We start from the raw sequence: 19979 nt of genomic DNA, 5'->3' as shown, positions 1-19979 counted from the left end.
ACAATGGATTTGAATGAAAAATAGCTGTTTTTCTGTGACCAAAAGTGTAGCCTTTATGTGTCCAAGGGCATGGCATTCTTTGACCCTCAGTACTAGCCGTGAGTTTTGTGTGGATGAAATATCTTCTTTTATGTACCATTTTTTTCATTATGTTTCCTCTGTCTCCTGTATCTCTTGCTTTGCTTTCCTCCAGTGGTTTTCCTTGATGGCCTCATCTGGCGCGGTTGCTCTCTTTGTGTGTTTTCTTAAACTCTGTTTCCTCATTTATGTTTTTTTTTTGTAAGGTGCTTTGCAGAGGCTAATAAACATATGTGCTGGGATTTTACACATTTGTGGATGTTTGTGTCGTTGTATATAGTGCAAATATATTTACTGTACATATGTGTATGTGTTTGTGTGTATACATATTTTTTTTTTCTTTATATAAGAACATTATCAGAACTCTGGTACTTGAGATTTTCCACTTTACAAAATCATTGTAAAACCTTGAGATTCACCTTTTGATTGCTTTTTACAATGTAGAATAAGCAGCAGACGTAGTGTCAGGCAAATGGCAAGCTTATCTTATCAGAGGTGTTCCAAGTTGGAGAAGTTGTTTTACCACTTTTCCACCTGTCCGGGTGAAATTAAGTGCATGTCAACCTTTTATATGTATTATATCAACATATTACCTTATTTTCTTTATAATCAAACGGCATAAAACAGAGAAAACAACAGTAACAACTTTGTCGTCCTCTTGTTTCATTGCCTCTCCTTCTTTCTCTCTTTCTTTGTCTGTGATTGCAGGGTCTGTTCATCTTTCTGATATATGGGGTGTACAACACAGAGGTAAGTCTGCATTGTGTCTCAAGGCTGTCGGAGTGAATGAGAGAAATGACAAGTTTCTGATGGGCTCCTTGCTTAAATGCTGGGTGGGTGGGGTGTGACTGAGTGTGTATGCCCGTGAACGTGTGTCTGCGGATGTGTAGAGAGATAGGAGGGGCCATCGTTTCCACGAGAGCGTCCCACTGCCCTTCATGCTTGGACTAACTTATATGCATCCGAGTCCAACCATTTAACACTGACACGCTGCGGTTCTCAGCCACTCATTCCTCACCCACATAGTCTAATATTTCACTGCCTCTTTAAGTTTTTAAACTCACGGCCCTCCATTTAGCATCCTGACAAAGCTGTTGGCCAGGACTTTGCAGAGCACCGAGCTTTAACCACTGTAGTACAACAAAGGAAAACAATATGCAGCAAACAATGAGGCAATGCAGGACTGAGAGAGTGTCATTACGGGCTACTCTGTTGTTACCATTTAAATGTGCTATAGCTGTGTGGGGGTGGAGAATGGTTATGTGTAGAGACAGGGAAAGGTTTGATTTAATGGATGGGACTCAAGTCATGAAAATCATTCATCGAATGTGGCTTTTGGTCTATGTACATGTAGATGAGGTTAACTTTACATGTACATAGGTGATGCTGCAGAGTGACCTCTCGAAATGCAGCACTTTTTCACAATGCATTGTCTAATTCATCATCTCTCATCTCAAACTTCATAGAGAAACAGGACCTGCTTGATAGCACTTCTGAAACTGAATCACTATATGCAATGCCATTTCAAATATGATTTAGTGTTGCATTACACAGGAAAAACGACTTTCAATGCTAAAAAGGAATCATCCCCTCTATGACTGGAACAAACCACTGCTGACTAGGTTTCAATTCTGAATATCAGTCAATCATATTCTTTCGTTTGCCTTTCCTTGCTCTAAATTAACATAGTTATTGAGGAACATTACGAGACCCAACCTCTTCCTTCATTTATTTGATCAACCTTTGCTTCATCATAACCTTTGTCCATCTGATCATTCAAGACTGTGTATCTCTCATACAACATCTGCATCTTTCTGTTCTCATTTTCTCTTTCTTTTCATCTTTTAAGTCTTTTCCAGAGCATAAATAGCTTATAAAATAAATCAACACTACATTCTTGGCTAAGTAGCTTTTTATAGTGCTTGAAAATTAATTTTCTAGCACTCTGGTAGTCCTTGACCCAGAGGATTTTTTTTTTTTTTTGTTTATGAGCAGCTTGTCTTCACGCTCCATTTTTCAACAAGACATTTTTTTTCTATGGAAATGAAGGGAAAAAAATGTAGTTGGCATTATTTACATCATGAAAGCTCTTAATTCATATGAATCTTCAACACTTTTAAGAAGGCTTCTCTCATGCGGTTGGTTCATAGTCAAAAGTGAGATACAAAGAACTGTTGGGTTCAGGATTCATCCTTGGAAAAAGAAACCCTGAATTCATTAAGATAACCAGTCTTAATGGACGGGGACGAGTATCTCACATTTGACACATCAGTTAATCACATAGTAGTTCACCACCCTGTTCACAGAGCGATGTGGGGGAACTGTTGCATGAACATCCCTGACAAGAAACACAGTTTAGGTGAGAAAGGTTCCAGCTGACAGGAAATACTACGCTGTGGCATGCTGTTTCTTTTTCATGGTGTTCCCTACTGATGCATATTGACAGGGATTGTAAAAGGACAACAACTGATACAGTACCTGCCAAGTATGGAGAAATGACAGACTGCTCTTTGTCAGAACTTTGTTGTTACAGTATGTGTTAGCCTGTTAGAATAAATGAGTCTTGAGCCATATTAATGTGGGGAAATGTTATTTTGATATGCAAACTGTAAGCTGAAGAATTAACCAGAGCCTGAAAGTTGAAACATGCTTTATTCATAAGGCTGTTTTTTAAGCTGAATAATTACAAAATGTGGCATGGAGGATAAAGTTCGTCTGCTGCTATTACACTCAAAATGCAACGTTTTAATTGCTAATTACCTGGCAGTAGCTTCCCATTATTCACTGCAATTAGCTTTTCCTTGGTGGTCACCTTGTAATCCCTCGCTTTGATGACCTTTTATTTCCATCAACTCCAAGGATGTCGGCAGGTGTTGTTGCGAACACTGCTTTTATATGGTAATCGCTTTGCGTAAATTTACATGGTGAACTATACTTTGCACCATTTTGAAAACCTTGAGTACGTACAAAATCCCTTAAACACATAACGATCATCTAAAACAAAGCCCTTCCCCTCATTGTCAAATGATTAATTACATCATGTCATGTAATTGCCTCAGCAGGCAGGCTGTTTTTGATATCAGTGGATCCTATTTTCCTTAAATAATGCTATACGTTGTTGTCTCGTGAACATCTGTACCATGCTGAAGGCCTTGTTAGGATGTCAGAAATAATGAGAAGGATTTAGAAATACAATGTTGACTCTGTGCTGTCAGACGGCTCTGCCTCTCTTCATTATGTAGGCCTTCAACACTACGCCAACCATTCCCTGCGTACACATGCTGTCTCTGAGAATGTGTGTGTGTGTGTGTGTTCGGTGTGGTGTCATAATTTATAACATAGTGTGACTTAATGAAGCCATAAGCCATAATGCATATTCACTAACGTAGTGGGCCGGTCTGGGAAGGGCTGCGCTGATGAGAGGCCAGCCGCTACAAATTTCTATTTAAAGCTGACAATTTGTTCAGCTAATGTGCATACTCACACACCCGCAAGCACGTACACACACACACACACGCACGCGCGCGCACACGCACACACAGACTGCACTCACATGAACATTCAAATAGAAGACTCCAGACTATATACAGTAACTGAAATCTGTCACATTGACTCATATTTGCCCTTTTTGTTTGTGTCCACCAATAATCATTCGACTGCTAACTGAAAGTGTTACATATTCGTACATATGTGCTATTATATTTTGACTATAGTACATTTTTATTCTAATACCTGTGATGAATTATATCATAATAAAATATAAAATCACTAAGTACAATAGAACTTTGTAAAATATCAAACACTAAAGTAAACGGCTGCTGATGTTAAGTAAAAAATATTTTTACTTAACAAAAAATTGAACAAAAAATGTATTTCATCTCATTCAAATGCGAACTTTATCCTGTGAGTGAAGATTTTGCATTGGGATGGACTCCTGCAGTCTAACAAAAGTGTTTGCATCATTTTACTTCTTTTTCCAATAAACAGGTCGATTTAAAATGAATGTTAGTTGTATGTAGTATACTGTATATGTCTAAACTTCCCCAACGCTGGGAATCCTGTCTGGCATTGCATGTGTTAAATAAAGGTGTGCAGTACACTGTTTCATCTCGGGTGTAAAAATGTAATCTGTTCTGCTAGGGCGGTCCCCTCTCCTCCAATAGCTCCATTTGTTGGTCCCGGTGCTAAATGTTGACAGATGATATCTTGAAGTCGTCTCCTTAGTTTGCCAGCTCTATGTGTCACTTTCAAGTCCCATTAGCCACTGGGACATACTGGAACATCCTCGCACATACACTTCTCCCGCGACTGCATGCGAGTGCATACAAACTAACCCTCAAAATATGCCATTTCCCTTCCATGTTATATTCTGTTTTATATGTATATATTTTTCAAGTCTTTACAGGAAAATATGTCTGTGTGTGTGTGTGTGTGTGTCTGTGTGTGTTTGCATGTTTTTATATAGTAAATTAATTATCTGCATTTTTCATTGAGTGTTATTCATATTTGGCCTTTGTTCCAGGTTCGAAGCACGGTCAACAGGATCAAGGAGAGGAGAAAAGCGCTTAATTTTTCAGTAGGTAGTCCTCCATATGCTTTTTTTGTGGGTGTGCGTTTGTGTGCAAGAGACAGTGGAAAAACACCAGTGTGACCAACTCAATTTTCCTTACAGATATTGCTCCTCATGGGACCAAAAAAAAAAAAAAAAATCATCACTACTCCAGCAGTGCCAATGAAAGCTGGCCACAAGGCAGCACTCGGCATCTGGTAGCCTCTGACTAGTCAACAGTCTGTGTTAGATGCCCTTATACATCAAACATAGACCCTCCATAATAGGCCCCCACCTCCCACCCCTTCCGTCATTGCAGCACCTTCATCCCAGCAATGTCAAGCTCTGCAGTGTGTTACAAGTTTCTAATCCAGGACAAGCCGTCCCCTGACATTAAAGTGTCAGGCCAATATTTATACCTTGTTGGACGCTGCTGTTTGGCTGAATCTCTGTGATGCCGTGTGTGTGTGTGTGTGTGTGTGTGTGTGTGTGTGTGTGTGTGTGTGTGTGTGTGTGTGTGTGTGTGTGTGTGTGTGTGTGTGTGTGTGTGTGTGTATGTGCGTGTGCGTGTGCGTGTGTACATACAAAGATTATAGCTTACGCAATGCATTTTAAAAGTACATAAAAGTCTACACACAGAAACATGCCACACACACAATTATAAAACTTGGCAAACACTTTGACAAACACCCACCCATCATTTGACACTTGGCTGCCCAGACTGTCTAGGAAGTGCACCCTCAATCTCGTGCACTCGCACGAAATGCATCTCGTCATGTTGGTTTGTCACACTTAATGGCCAGCAATACTCTGACCTGCCCCTCCCTCTGAACCCTGACCCACACATATCTACTACCCCCCTATTCCCAAGAAGCCATTTATGAACAGGAGATTGATTTTTAAAATTCAGCGTGCCCCTACTCCTTTCCTTTGACCCTCCCCACACAGAGATGGACATTGTGAGGATGGGAGGAAATAATATGAATAAATAGATAAATTAATGTGCATGTGTCTGTGTGTTGGGGGGGGGGGGGGGGGTTGCTTTTCCACCAGGTGCAATCTAATATACTTGCTTCTCGTGTTATCCGTGAAGAGCCCCCATCAAGCGTCATTTTTACTGCCTCCTCACCCCTCTTGTGGTGGCAATTTTCCAATCTCGCTAGGTTTCACTACTAGAATGCTTTTTTTCTTTTTTTTTTTCTAAGTCATCGCTGTTGCCTGACGGGTTTTAACCTAATGCTTTTTTTGCACCATAAATTCTGCTTGAAATACTGTATCTAACTGTCCTTTGGTTAGATAGGAGACATTTAGCTCTAGATGACCGCACACAACCCTATATATCCCCTTGTTGTAAAATAAAGGAATGGGTATTCTACATTTCCAGGTGAGGGGTAAAGAGGCTTTGGCAATGTTACTACACATGGAGTCATTCTGAGACCAGTAACCCTTGTCAGAGATAAAGGGGCACATATCTTTTGTGCCAGTGAAGATTTAATCATATGGGATAATTCATTGCAACCTCACTTTAACAATTTAAAGTAATTTATTTGAAGGCCCATTTGAAATGGTTTTATGTTTCTGTTATCCTTTTGTCATTAACATTAAGCTTAGCTGTCAGTTATCGTCAGATATTCTGAGATTCTAAAACATTCAGGATGATGACTTTCTGAGGAATGAAAAGCTGATCATTAACACTTATTGGTGATATCCAAACACTACAAGATCTTTAAAAAAAAAAATTGATGTTAGTGCAAACAATTCATCTTGAATTTTGTTCTTTATTCTATCTAACCTTGAATAGATCTAATGAATTCCACCAATTTTAATGACGCTGTCTTCCCTCCTTAATTCCAGACTACAGTTTACCTCTTTAGACCTCTTATTTTGGCTCACCATAAAGGCTTGGTTCTCAGACACAGCTTTTTTTTTTCTTTCTTTAAAAACCCCAGGGAGGTATGGTTATATATGTACACATGCACACGCACACACACAGGCACTTTTAGCAGCATTGCCGGCCTGTTTGATACTGCACACCTCTTGACCTACCCTGACCTTCTACTTGTACACACACAGCCAGATTGCTTTGTAAAATAAAGCTGTCAGTTGCAGGACCCAAATAAAATACACCCTCCCTTCTCAGTACTTCATGCCCCTGACACTACTGAAATATAGATATAAATTGGAAGCGGATTAGTTTTTTTTATCTTAATTCAGGTTTTGACAAGATATAGGAAGCTACATATAGGAGCCAGCTGGAATCAGTCTGCTTGGGGAAAAACTAAATTGGACAGGAATTTATTTTTGTTTTTTTATTTGTTTTTGTGGAATAGATGCATCTTGTCAGCCTTGCTGATGAGGACAAAAAAGCTTCTTTTTTTTTTAATTGTTGTTGCTGAGTTGCCGACAAAGGATTGACAGTTGCATGTAGCTTGTCATGTGTTTCCACTCCAATCATTCACACCAAATCTGGATATCAATATTCCACAAAGCCAGATCAACAGGGCCCAAGTATTTGCCATATGAACAGTTTTTCTCTGATAGAAATAAAATAGAATTGGCCATGGAGCCTGTTGAACTCCCGTACTCTGTTTAAGAGACGTGCAAACAAAGGGGTTTTGCGTGATTGATGTTTATTTTGGTCTGCCTGGAAGATGCCTGTGCTTGTGTGCACAAAGGAGCTCTCCAAATTGAATTCATACATCGGCTGCTCATGCTTCATGCTGAAATTGTTAGACATCACAATATTCTACAATAGTATATGACATATTGTTGATTAGGAATTTTACTATAATTTGTGACTAATTTTGATCAAAGAAATAAGCTTTGCAAACAAAAGTGAAAAAAGCTAATGCACATTTGTTCCTTGTTTGCTTTCACATAATATTCTAACATTTTTAATCACATTCAAAACTATATGTGAAGCATAGTGTAAACAACACTAAAGTATATACAAATGACAAAATGATCATCCTTATTTAAAACATAAATAAATAAGAAAAATAATTTTCACTCAGGAACCTGCTCACACAAGCATGAAAAACTGTCATATTGTTTATTTAATCTCTTACAGAACTGTGCCAGCTCTAGACCATCTAGCTCAGTTACAAACTCTCGGCCTGTCAGTTTTCCACTTGGAACAAGCCCAAGCCAAGAGGAGGAGACGTACACATGCAGCAGTGCACCAGGCCCGGTGGTGGTGGAGGAGAAGATCAGAGGTGAGCAGTCACACCAATGCCACACAACCACGCAGCATGGCAGCCTTTGGAACCAGTATATCCACCCGGGGGGCGGATCATTGATGGTGTTCCAGCTTCCTGGATAACATGCAAACTATTAAGCTAAGTTTGTGTTCTTCAAAAATATATAGAAAACCCCAAAAAAACAGCATCCCAAAAAGATCTGAAAAATAAATCGTTTGGACATTCATCTGCTGTTTTTGCTGATGGGGAGCTGCTGGCACATATTGGGCAAGTGTGTGAATGAGATCATGTTTTTAAATACTGTTTAATACGTAACAAGTTGTTGGATTTTCACTGCTGATGTGTTGCTAGGCAACCAAAATAACAAAGTGGAGCATTCCCTCAAAATAAACTTCAGCACTCATTGGCTAATAAAATATATATACAGACACATCTGTTGTTAATTTCCCTGTAGTAATTTCTGGATTTGTTATGGTGACATTCTTGTTAGACGTGATTTTAACTGTAATGCGTCATCAAATGTTTCTGAATATTTAAAAATGAGCTTTAAATTCATTGATATAATTCATTGATATATTTCTGTAGAAGCATAACTTATATTATCAGATTTTCACAGTAGTCTTAAAAGTAGAAAAAGGAGAAACCAATTATGGGTGAAACATCTGTATACTTAATTTATTTATCAGGAAGATTTGAATAATATCACAGTTAGTGGTGTTAGCAGTTAAATTTGGTTACATTTCAGTAGTATTTTCAATGAGGTGTCAGTGAAGACCTTTTGATTTATATAAAGAATAAAATCCAAGCTTCACAGCGCATTTTCTGAAAGTGGAGTGAACAATGATATTAGTGTACAAATGATTGAAATTTAAGATAATTCTCCCTAAAAACGGTTATCTAACAAGCACTACGCGTATCAGTCAGTGAGGTCTCAAAAGAAACCAGGGTAACATCTACAGTATGTGCGTTAGCGCCACATCAGGTGTAAAAGATAAAAGCGGTGGTGTGTATGACAGCACTTGAGGAAGAAAGAAGCTGCTCTCCTGCTAAGTGAATTTTTGCAATAACGATTTGCTTCTACAAAGGATTCAATTTGAACTGGTTGAACAAACATTTAATGTGGAAGAGTATGAGATGACTTTGACTCAGGCTTTTTGGCTTACAGAAGAACAATATGGTTTAGTTGAAAAAAAAATTCTCAAGTAGTTGTTTCTGTTGAAGACATCACATCAGCATAAGTAAAGGTCTCCTCTTGAGGTACAGTATACTGTGGCTACTCAGACAGGATTTTACATGATTTCTTGCAACAATGGAAGTTAGGGCTTTCTCCTTTACTTTCACGGTATTATACTGAGACAGAATGTGTAATAATTTTTGCAATGAAGGTGGATAGGACATGTAGTGATGTCCTTGCTGATATATTTAGTTTCAACAGCTTTGACTTTTACACTTATCTCTGATGGACTGCAGTTGATGTCATTGTTGTGGATTTGTTGCCTATAAATAGACCCACATTTAGAATTGTGAGGAAATTACACTTTGGTTCATCAGTAAGCTTGAGTAAGTTAACTCTGCTTTTCCTTTTATAACACTTTACAGTAACAGAGTCCAGTACCCCTTGAGTCACTTCTAACTCCACAAGCTGGAAGTATTTATCTACTTCAGTCTCATCAGATGGGGTAATCAATTCAACTTCCACGTTGACCTCAGATTTACTGGAAGTAAATCTGTCTAGCCAACTCTAGTTTTTTTATGTAAAGTCTCCTTTTCCAGCTGTAGTTTCTTTTTATCTAGTCCTAATTGCTGTCTCTGTTCCTGAATCTCATTCTGTTTCTTTTGTCTCCATTCTTTCTCAATCTAATCTTAGCATATTTTTCTCTCTTTTCTAATTCTAGTCAATTCATCTCTAACTCTGTTGAGATCTTTGTAGCCAGCAACTCCACAATGGACTTAGTTTCATGTTGAGACTTGCCAAGTACATTTCCAAGCTACCTGCAGTGAACACATAATGTTGGGCTATTTTATACCTGTATTTTTGTCTGGCTTGATTTCAGCAGTTTTACTGCTGAAATCAAGCCAGTGACACTTACAGCAGACATAATGAAAAATACCCTAAAATTCCAGTAGGAATTCCATTTATTCATTTATTATCTATACCCACATATAAAACAAACCCACGTACCTAAACAAACGCTGACTCTTAATAGAAGTTCATACCTGGACACTGGACCATTTGTGACCAGAGTACCTTGTGAAAGTCTGCGAGATCATGTGAACACAGCTCTGCATACATTCTTAAGAGGATGATTATAGAGAGAGAAATAAACTGATGTATGCCTCACAGGCCCCGAGCTCAGGTGAAGCTGCTCGGGGTGACGATCTTAATAGAATAATAGAATAATAGCAAATATTTTAATGAAAACTGTAGTGGATCAGATGTCCAGCAGTTGAACATATATTAGTCATTCCTAAGGATAAGTGAAAGCTATCTGGCAGTGCATGGAAATGGCATGTCGCCTCCTGTCAATCAAAAGTGTAAGTTCAGATCTCCAAACCTGGAATGATCGATATCCTGTAGGTTCTGTGAGGTGTCTAGTACGGTAAAGCAAATGAACAGGGAGAGAGTTCTCTTGGTTTTGTTTCATGGGTTGGGTGCCCTGGAAAAGAAGAATTAATGATAGGACAATTTGAGGCTGAACTACTTTGATAATGCATGTCGAAGGACATGTTTATCAGTCTTATTTTTTTATGAATATGCATCATAAGACAAAATCGCTAATTCAAGAGTACGGCTGCTGAATTATAGAGAAAAATCCTAATCACTATTATTTTGGTCAATACTGTAATTGCAATTGTTCAAAACAATTATGCAGTCATTTTTCAAGCCTACTGCATTTATCAAACTCAAGATAAAAATCTGGGAATTTCCATTTAAATGTTTTAATTGTGAACAGCTACTTACACCAATTGAAAAGGATTCCGTCCAACTGCTGGTAGAGCTGCTCAAATAATCCCTTTAATGTTTTTGGCCAGAATCACCAGTTGTGACCTTGATATTACTTGGGAATGGCTCATCCACAGCCATGTGGAGTCTGTGTCTGAAGTATGCATGTCGTTCACGACACAAGACGGAATATATGCCAAATTAGTGTTTTTTGTTTTTTTTTTCTTGATTATATTATTTTTAAAATGTTGTGAGCCAAAATTAAAATCACAATCAAAATGAAAATAATTATACAGCCATATTCTAGAGGCCTTTGCTGAGGGGTTTTAATTAGATTTATTCATACTGAAATAATGTGTTGCAGGTTAGGGGGATTGTATAATTTTTGGTTGTATCAATATAAAAGTATGTTCTCCATCTGTTTCCCTCCCCCCATGGTAGTTCTGCAAGGCATCACTGCAAGGTATTCCGAAACGGAGAGTAGCGTCTAGCAGGATGAGTGAAATCAGACATCAGAAATCTGCTGTTCAACTTTTACACTAACCAGACACCCTGGCTTCAAAACAGCTCCCTGACCCATGCTGCACTCAGAAAAGTTGAACTTCATTTCACTGTGGAAAAGATTGGTGGTACCAGTTTCAAAGAAGGGCAGAAGAGAGAGGCCGATCCCTGGTTTCATTCTGTCAGTTAGTCAGTCTCACTTGTGCTGGCCACTTAAACTGAGTTAAAGAATGTTTTATTTTATAGTTTGTTACTTCAAAGTAAAAACAGACAAAAGAAAGACTGAAAAAAAGTTTTTTCCTTTCTGTTTTGTTCATGCAGTTATCTTATATTTAACATTGCACCACATTTTCACTTTAAAAGCCTTTTTTATTTATTTATTTTTCTTCGTCTTCCTCACACTTTTGCTATGAAGTGAAGTTTATCGTGGCATCCTTGAGTTAAACATAACTGGTGGAAAATACCGATTTATGGTATTTTATTAGAATCTAATTATACTTTTTATTTAGTCTTAGACTAACAATTTGAACAAGAAAAATGTATCCAATTATTCGGTAGTCTGTCAGATCCTACATAAGATACGGGTGATCCAGTTTCTGAAAAGATTTCCTAGGTCTGATATGACACAACAAAACCTTTCTTTTCCTAAGATAACAAGCTTCTTTCTGACGCTTTGATTTAATTCTGATGTCACCTACTGTTCAATTGCCCTTTGTTTTGTTTATACAACAATGAAAAAGAGTAAGCAAATGTCACTTTAAACAAAGAGTTAAACCTTAAATAATATATTAATTGCTGCAAATGAGTTGTATAATTACATTTGCACTCTGAAAGTGTGCATTTTATGTGTTATTGCCCTTTATTACTGTTCTAACTAGCTCTGAGTGATTTATAACATTTCCTTTAGAAAACGATTTGCATGATCTTCAACATTATTACTGTCTTTTTCACTCTCTCTGCGCACAGTTGTTAAATCAATCCCTATGGCACATTTACGTGCTGAACCACCAGTCCAACTAGACGTATCCAACTGAGCAGCAAAAATAATGATTATGACGGCGCGCAAATCTAGAAATAATCAATTTTCATTTGATATTATTTAGCTCATTTGCTGCTCCTGCAGTCTGCCTCGCCTCAGTGCTACAACATGCAAATCTAATCGGCTCCATGTGATTAAGTGCTAGGATCGGATGGTTGCCGAGTGCTCACACAGTACTACTGCATAGAGAAGCGTTATGGTATTATGCAGCAGGCAAATATGCAGAGTCAGTACGCTGTAGCTTATCATCACGATGAGCTTTAATTCAGTTTTACTGCCTGTTATTATAACAAGCTATTTCTGTTCCATATCCATTATGCCATTAGGAGGTGATACACCATTTGGCAGTGTTGCATTTAAGTTTAGTTGGTTTAGTTTTTAAAATTATATTGTTGCTTTATGCTATTTTTTTAAAATCAGCTGATAGACCAAAAGTTAAATTTGTGGCAGAGAGAGAGGGTGTGTTTTAAAATCTAAAGCTATTTCAGTCAATGCATTCCGGTGCACTGTTTGTACCTTGGCAACAACACGGAGTCTTATTAAACCAATATTCTTGCTTCGTGTGGAAGTAAAAAATAATGTATGTTAGAGAGACATTGTTCATATTCACTGGGAATCTGAATGATCCATCCTCCTCTTTATTCGTACTGGCTAGCATGAATGTACACAGCAGATATTGGTCATTGTTTAGGGAGTATGAGGAACATTTCGAAATGAAAAGCATTTTTATTGCGAATTTAAGAGAAGGACGAGTGCATAAAGAAGAGTAGGAGGTGAAGTGAGCAGGGATTTGGATTTAATGGGTTGTGTGGGTGTTTGTGTATGTGAATATGAAGTGTTGGTTTTGTGATGAGAATGGAATCACAAAATGAGTGAGCTGAAGGGCATAAACCCTTGTAAACAGCAGCACTATTCTAGGCCACCAGTGTTATGCCACAAAATTGTCTACCTTTTGTTAATCTTGCTGTGGCAAGTAAGGGGCGTTGTAACTTACTTGCAATGTAAGTTATTAAGTTACTAAAAAGCATAAATCCAGTGACCTAAGTACATTTAGGTATTGCTTTGTTTACTATGAAATCATTTTGAAAGTCCAGTTTCTGCCACATATCCCCCCGCCTTCCTCAGTTTTATTGTAAGCTTGGCTTTGAGTCAAGTTATTCAGCATCTACATATTCCTGGATGTTTATTTTTCTCAGTCTTTATGCATTTAGTTTTCACTAGTTTTTTTAGATTAGTGTTAAAAAGTATTTTGCAGTATCATTGTGTCCACATTGGATCCTCATAGTAAACCTGATTCCTGGTGTCATGTCCAGTTTAAAAAAAAAAACATCTTGTACGAACCATATGCCTGCACATTGCTGACATCTGACACCCTTCCTTTCGTATTTTCCTCACATGTGTTGCACAGCATCCCCTGCAATTAGGGGCCTTGTAGATATAAAACAGTGTGGTGGTCTATTGCATGCATCCTCTGAAGATTACACACAGATCCTTGCTGACATCACTGTGGAGTTGACTCTTTTACTTCCCTCTAGCCATATACCATCACTTGTCATGCATGTTTAGGTCTGTTTATTGACATGCAACAGGATTCCCCACTCCAAAACTATAAAGTGACTTTGCGGACTATAGGAGCATAACAGCAAAGCCAGAAGTCACAAATGTCCCAGTATACTATTAGTATATAGTCAAGCTTTTTGCAAAAAGTTTGTGTTGACAAGAAAGTATAAAACTAAGAAACTATCATTTTTCATCTCTTTACCAGCAGAACAATGTCAGACTAGACATGTAGACACCATAAATGTTTTCTTAAATGAAAGTACCTGGATAAGCAGTTGTTTTTCTTGAATTTCAAGTAATTTTATGTTCATATTTCCATCTTTTACCTAATGGGAAAGTACTCATGGCAGCACTTTGGGTACATCCTGGCTCCTCCTTTAGCAAAATCCGACTTTGCTTTTTGTGTACTTTTTGTACTCAAATGAGTGTCTTATGTTTTTTTGGAGTATTTTCATATTTTTGATCATGCAAATGGTTTCCATTTCAAATGTTCTTTCTGGTTAGGATCATTATACTGCTGGAGATGCTAACCTGTTTTGGTCTAAAGCTTTTTCCTTTTTTTTTTAAACATAATATGACTCTTGATTTCAGAAATTGCTGCTATTTTAGTGAGTTCTTCCTCATGCCACTGGATGAGGTCAAAGCATGATGTTCTTAGCAATTTGAGAGGGCTTTTTTTCATAAAGCTCAATTCTCCAAAATCAACTTTTCTTTTTGTACCTGAAAAGTTCTATTTCAGCTTCATTAGTCCTCAAGTGGAATACTGCACATACCTTCCAGAGTTTGATACATTTTGTTGACGGTCTTGCAGCTAGGTGCCGTTACTGTTCAGAATTCTTTGGATGCTCCAAATTTGGCAGTCCTTTTTTTCTTTGTCATTTTAAAATTGTTTGCAACAATCTAGTACTTTTTTTTTAGTTTCACTTGCGTGTGATAGTTGTGGTGATCATTTTATCTTATATCAATTACTAAAAACTTTAGAGCAATTGGAATTTTGTTACTACAGGTAATTTGTACTCTGAAAGTAGGTTTCAAAGACAAGACAACTGTCTGGATTACTATATTCAGGCAGAGTGTATTTCCTGTTTGAGATCTGTTTTTAACCAGGTTTTTTTTTCCCTCTTAGCTGACGTGGCTAAAAAAAAAAAGAAAGATGATTGTGTTTTCTATTAGTCTAAATAGGCCACATGCATTTGGGGATTCCACGTTGAGAAGAATGAGTAGGAGAACTTGATCCACTGGGAACTGACATCACATTGACAATTAGCAGAATCCCAGACACTTGAGGTGAGGTGTGCATGTGTGTGTCTGTGTGACAGGGAGGTATTTGGCATTTGAGAGGCCGCTTGTGTTTAATGTCTAACTGATGCAAAGTGATGTGTACTAATTCTACATCTGCTCTAACCAAACAGGGCTTGAGAGTTCAGCCAAGTCCCAAGAAAATCAGTTCCTCGTAACTTATCTTCCCTCTACCCTCTCCCAGAGCATGAATTAAAATGCATTTTCTCTCTCTTTCCTTTCTGCATTTTGAAGTGATGGTCAACTAACTGTAACTGACTTTGGGGTTTGTGTGTGTGTGTGTGTGTGCGTGTGCGTGTGCGTGTGTGTGTGTGTGTGTGCGTGTGCGTGTGTGCGTGCGTTGACTACGATTTGGCTTAGCTGTTTTTTGGACGATGTGTGGCCCTGAAATGGGCTCCTGTCATATGGATTCAAGCTTTGAAGACTTGATTGTAGCCTCACAGAATAAATACCCGAACAAACAGACAGCGGTTCAAATGTGCTATCAGTTTGCCATGTATTTACATTCCTCTCCATCCCTCATCTCACTTTCTCTCACTCACGCTTGCTTAGGACTTGTTAATTTGCATTTACTCGCTATCTTATAATTCTTTTCTCTTCTGCTCCCCCGCTTTGTGTTATCCACACTCCATTTACTGATTTCTCAGTTTCCAAATGATATTTGTAATATTTGTGATTCCATAGTGACATTCTGAAGAGGAACTTACAACAATTGGGAGTTTAAATTACTTCATTCAGCAATGTCCCCATGAAATATCTCAAATCAATTCCCAGATAATTTAATATTCCTATATAGCTCCATTTACTGCACTTGAAACACATCCTGGCATTTTATATTTATCACCCAATGAAACAAATCTAAATATGAAAAATGGAGCCCATTTGGTTATTCTTAAGTGCCTGTAAGCACAACAGTTTATACATATTTGTCCATACACTACAAAGCGTGCCGAGCTTTACCAATTTGTTTTCCACAGCTGTTCTGCATAAGAACGCCACACTATCATGCACAAGTGAAACTTGGGTGAAGTGAAATGATTCATAATTCAAAGAAAGAACAAGGCACAAGCTATGGTGGTGTCAGATATAACAAATTGAGGAGGGAAAGAGTCGAATTTTGTATCTGCTTACAGAGGTTGACTACATTATACATACTGCAGGAGCCGCTGAGTGTGGGGTAATAGGATATAAGATGGATAGCCAAGTCGTATAGGCTCCCATCCCTCTGGGTTATTCATCTGTTTATCTGCTTATTTATTTATTCTTTCACCCAGAGAGACCCTCAGAAACTCAAGATTTGCCTAAGGTGCATAATACTTGGGGGGCGGGGGGACAACAAACATTGGTCAATATGGAAATGGATCTGAGCTCTGAGACGTCTTGAAGTTCCTGCTGCATGTGTCAGGTGTACTAATGCATGTCCCAATGTTCCTAGTATTGTAGAATAGCCTGTAGTTTGTTGAAACCTTATAATTCCCATTTCAATTAAAAGTAATGGGCAAAGCAATGAGTTTTTTTTTAAATCATAGATGAAAATTGTATCACATAACAAAAATATACCAGAACATTCTTGCAAATCTGTTTAATTTCAGCTCATTATACTTGATCTTAAGTCTCTTGGGATGCTGTTACTGATAAATCTCTAGAAATTCAACAGCAGTTCACAAAGTCATCACGTTTTTTTTCTTAGATATTTGAATCCTTTTCAGAACATCTTCCGTTTTCTCTGGCTTTTACTTTTTTCCGCCCTCATTTGTTTTTAAACTCACATTTAAAAGGCGAAAGTAAAGATAGCCTAAACTAATCAAACATATAAAACTCAGGCAGTTCAAATCGTGTGAAACATATTAGACGGATATTTGATGCATCTCAGCAGCCTTCAGCCACCCAGCACAAAACGGTGTCTGCGGGGAGTCTTGTGACATGAGTTAGCAGCCACCACATGTAATTGTCAGCTAACTGCCTTCTATGTTTAACCCTGTCACTGCACCACTATTAAGTATGTCACTCAAAGAACCGCATGTGCCCTGGGGCAGGTCAGCCCCCCTGGGCCAGGTCATCTCATAGCGTGTCCCCGAGCCTCACCCTTCACTCCTCCCTGTCCGATATCTTAGCAGATATGTATTTTAGTAAGTATATATAAATGTTTTTATGTAGAAATTCATCCATCCATTCGGGGTTTTTTTCTATCTTGTATACATTTACTTTGTGCAAGTCAATTTTCCTATAAGGTGCACACAAATCTTTTATTCAAGTGTCTTTACATAGTACTAAACATTAGCCACTACTATCCCGCAGCAGCACAACACACCTCTAACCTAATATCAGCACCTCACCTACCCCCTTCCATCATCCTCATCTCAACAGCCCATGGCAACGACATAGCCAGCAGTATACGACGAAGCAAAGTGGGGAAAAGGGAGAGAGGAAGCCAGAAAAGGCTGGTGGGGGTTAGGCTGTAGATCAGGGCAGGGAGGATGGCGGCGCGACCAGGAGGTGACAGGGGAATAACATCCCTTTCTCCTCAATCGACAGGGACCATAACTCCTGCCTCTCCAGGGACAGATTGAGAAAGGCAATAGCCCTAGGGGCTGTGAAGCACGGATGCTTAGGAGAATTGAAAGTTAAAAGAAAAACGCAGTTTGCCAAGCCACTGCCACTGATTGAGCCAGAGGCACCATTCATAGCCACTGGAATTTTTTCTCATTTCTTGTAATTTAGAACAGCTGTAGAAAGGCCCAAGTGGCATACTGTCCATGCCGATTATCAAACAGTAAATCTCCACGGATTACTGGTGAATATTGGTCCACAGAGTTTTCTACAGTTAGTCGTGATGGTGAATATGAATAAAGCCCCTTGTTTCTCTTTTTTAGTTGCTTGAGGTGTTGTTTCCCTTGGCCCATTTTGTTTTTTGGTTGGAGAGGGAGAGGTTGATGGGATAAAAATATCCTCCGTAGAGATGCATGTGACCAGTAAAACTCAGTATTTTTACACACAAGCAGTAATGCAATCTCACCCTTAGTCATTGTCTGGATATTCTGTGGTCAGGGTTCAGATTTTACATTACCATCAGTCATGCAAACAGATCATATTATATTGGACTGGACACAGTTTTGATGTCATCCCTGTTGTTGTGAAATCCAAAAAGAAGCTTTCTTTGTCAGAACTATCAACTTTTAGTTTTTAACATTTGACTAAACTTGATGCAGTCAGAGTACTTAATAGATGTATCACCACAGTTCCGTTTTTAGATTTTTGATGAGAGAAAGTATCATGTACAGTATTATATTGCACAAAAGTATCTTTGAGTTACTCCATTAACTTTACAATGAGATAACTGCCTACATCACAATGCTGGACACTTAAAAAAAAAATATTAAAAGAACATAATATTAATCTGACTATTATCTTTATTATTTGCTTGCCAAACTCTACTCAGTTTTTTTATTTTTGTTGTTATTATTATTATTATTAGTAATAGTAATTTGTTTAGATCTCACACTGAATTATATAATCCAGATTACTCTATGTCTAATGTTTAATGTGCAGGATGTAGCATCATCTAGTGGTATAAATTTCAGATTGCAACTAAGTGGAAAAACTCTCATCACCACCCTCTCCAAGCATCCATCCATCCATCCATTATCTGCTTATTCCAGATGACGGTCACGGGACCCTTTTGCAAACATGTTAGAAAAGCTATCTTTTGATGCATAAGAATCAGCAGACCTGCACTAGCGGCAGTTTACAGTAGGCACCTTATGATTTGACCTCATGATGAGAAAGCTGACAAAATCTGTATTATATAGAGGCATGCTCGTGTCAGAGCTGTGAAGTTGTATCAAACACTGCAACAGTAAAAGTTAAGGGGGGCGTATTACTTGGACTACACTTGTATTGCCTATGTAGTGCATTAAAGCATTTTTTTAATCATGTCTGATTTAAATTATAATCGCAAATATTGAAAATCCAGAAAAAAGACATCTCTTATTTCTCTGTCTGTCTGCCCCCTTAAAAAATCCCATCCTGTGTCAGCCTCAGTGTTACAAATACCCTCTGTGACTCTTCTTCACTGTTTTGTTCCTGCCAGAGTCATAATCCTACACGCTGAGTGGGTGAGTGGTTGAGCAGCAGAGAGGGAGCAGGCGCGTAGCAGCTTTTATAGCCTGATCAATTTTACAGTAGCCTATTGAATAGCTTTTAATGTCCTCTTTTTTCCACTTGTAACCCACAGATTGTCTGCTGCTCCAGGGGTAATTTGATTGCTCGCAACAGAGTGTGCGAGAGAGAGAGAGGGACAATAAATTTTAATACTTTGTCTCTGGAAAATTACACATGTTTAATCATAGATTTTTATTGGCTCATCATGATAACATTATTGGATTTGGTGAGGCTTGGCTCATAAAAGAAAAGAGGCTGAATTAATAAGGACATTTTAAAGACTGAACTTGACATACAGAATTGTTTGCATAATCAACTTTCTTTGCTTAATATGCAATTTATTGACTGCCTTTGTAACTGTTTTATCTGCAGATAATTTGATACGGCAACCATTTAAATCCTGTTCCGTTGTAAAGTGGAACATTCACCACTTATTTAATCCCCTCTTTTTTTGTGAATTGGTCTGTGTGATAGATACAATATTAATGCTATAATTATTGCTAGATTGCATCTTTTGATTAAGGAATTAAGAAGGCAAAAAAACACTGTGATCGTTTAAGAAACCAGATTAACATAAATTTAATCACTATGACTTTGTGCTGCTCATTTTGATGATAATTTTAAGTTTCTTTCATTGTACCTTTTCAC

The 19979-nt window shown here is 38.1% G+C and overlaps 1 protein-coding gene across 2 annotated transcripts in view; it reads left to right on the top strand.

The window, feature by feature from the left end:
* LOC133458514 (adhesion G-protein coupled receptor D2) overlaps positions 1-19979 on the top strand; it is a 102262-nt gene that overhangs the window by 50639 nt on the left and 31644 nt on the right. For both annotated transcript variants that reach the window (XM_061738488.1, XM_061738487.1), the window contains exons 21-23: positions 787-828; positions 4601-4654; positions 7698-7842. In XM_061738488.1, the coding sequence (XP_061594472.1) occupies positions 787-828; positions 4601-4654; positions 7698-7842 (241 nt within the window). The remainder of the gene's footprint in view (positions 1-786; positions 829-4600; positions 4655-7697; positions 7843-19979) is intronic.

The sequence above is a fragment of the Cololabis saira genome, chromosome 13 (genome assembly GCF_033807715.1).
Source record: "Cololabis saira isolate AMF1-May2022 chromosome 13, fColSai1.1, whole genome shotgun sequence".
In the NCBI taxonomy this organism is placed as follows: domain Eukaryota; kingdom Metazoa; phylum Chordata; class Actinopteri; order Beloniformes; family Belonidae; genus Cololabis; species Cololabis saira.
Note: the sequence above shows the minus strand (reverse complement) of the source record. Positions and strands in the feature narration are given on the sequence as shown.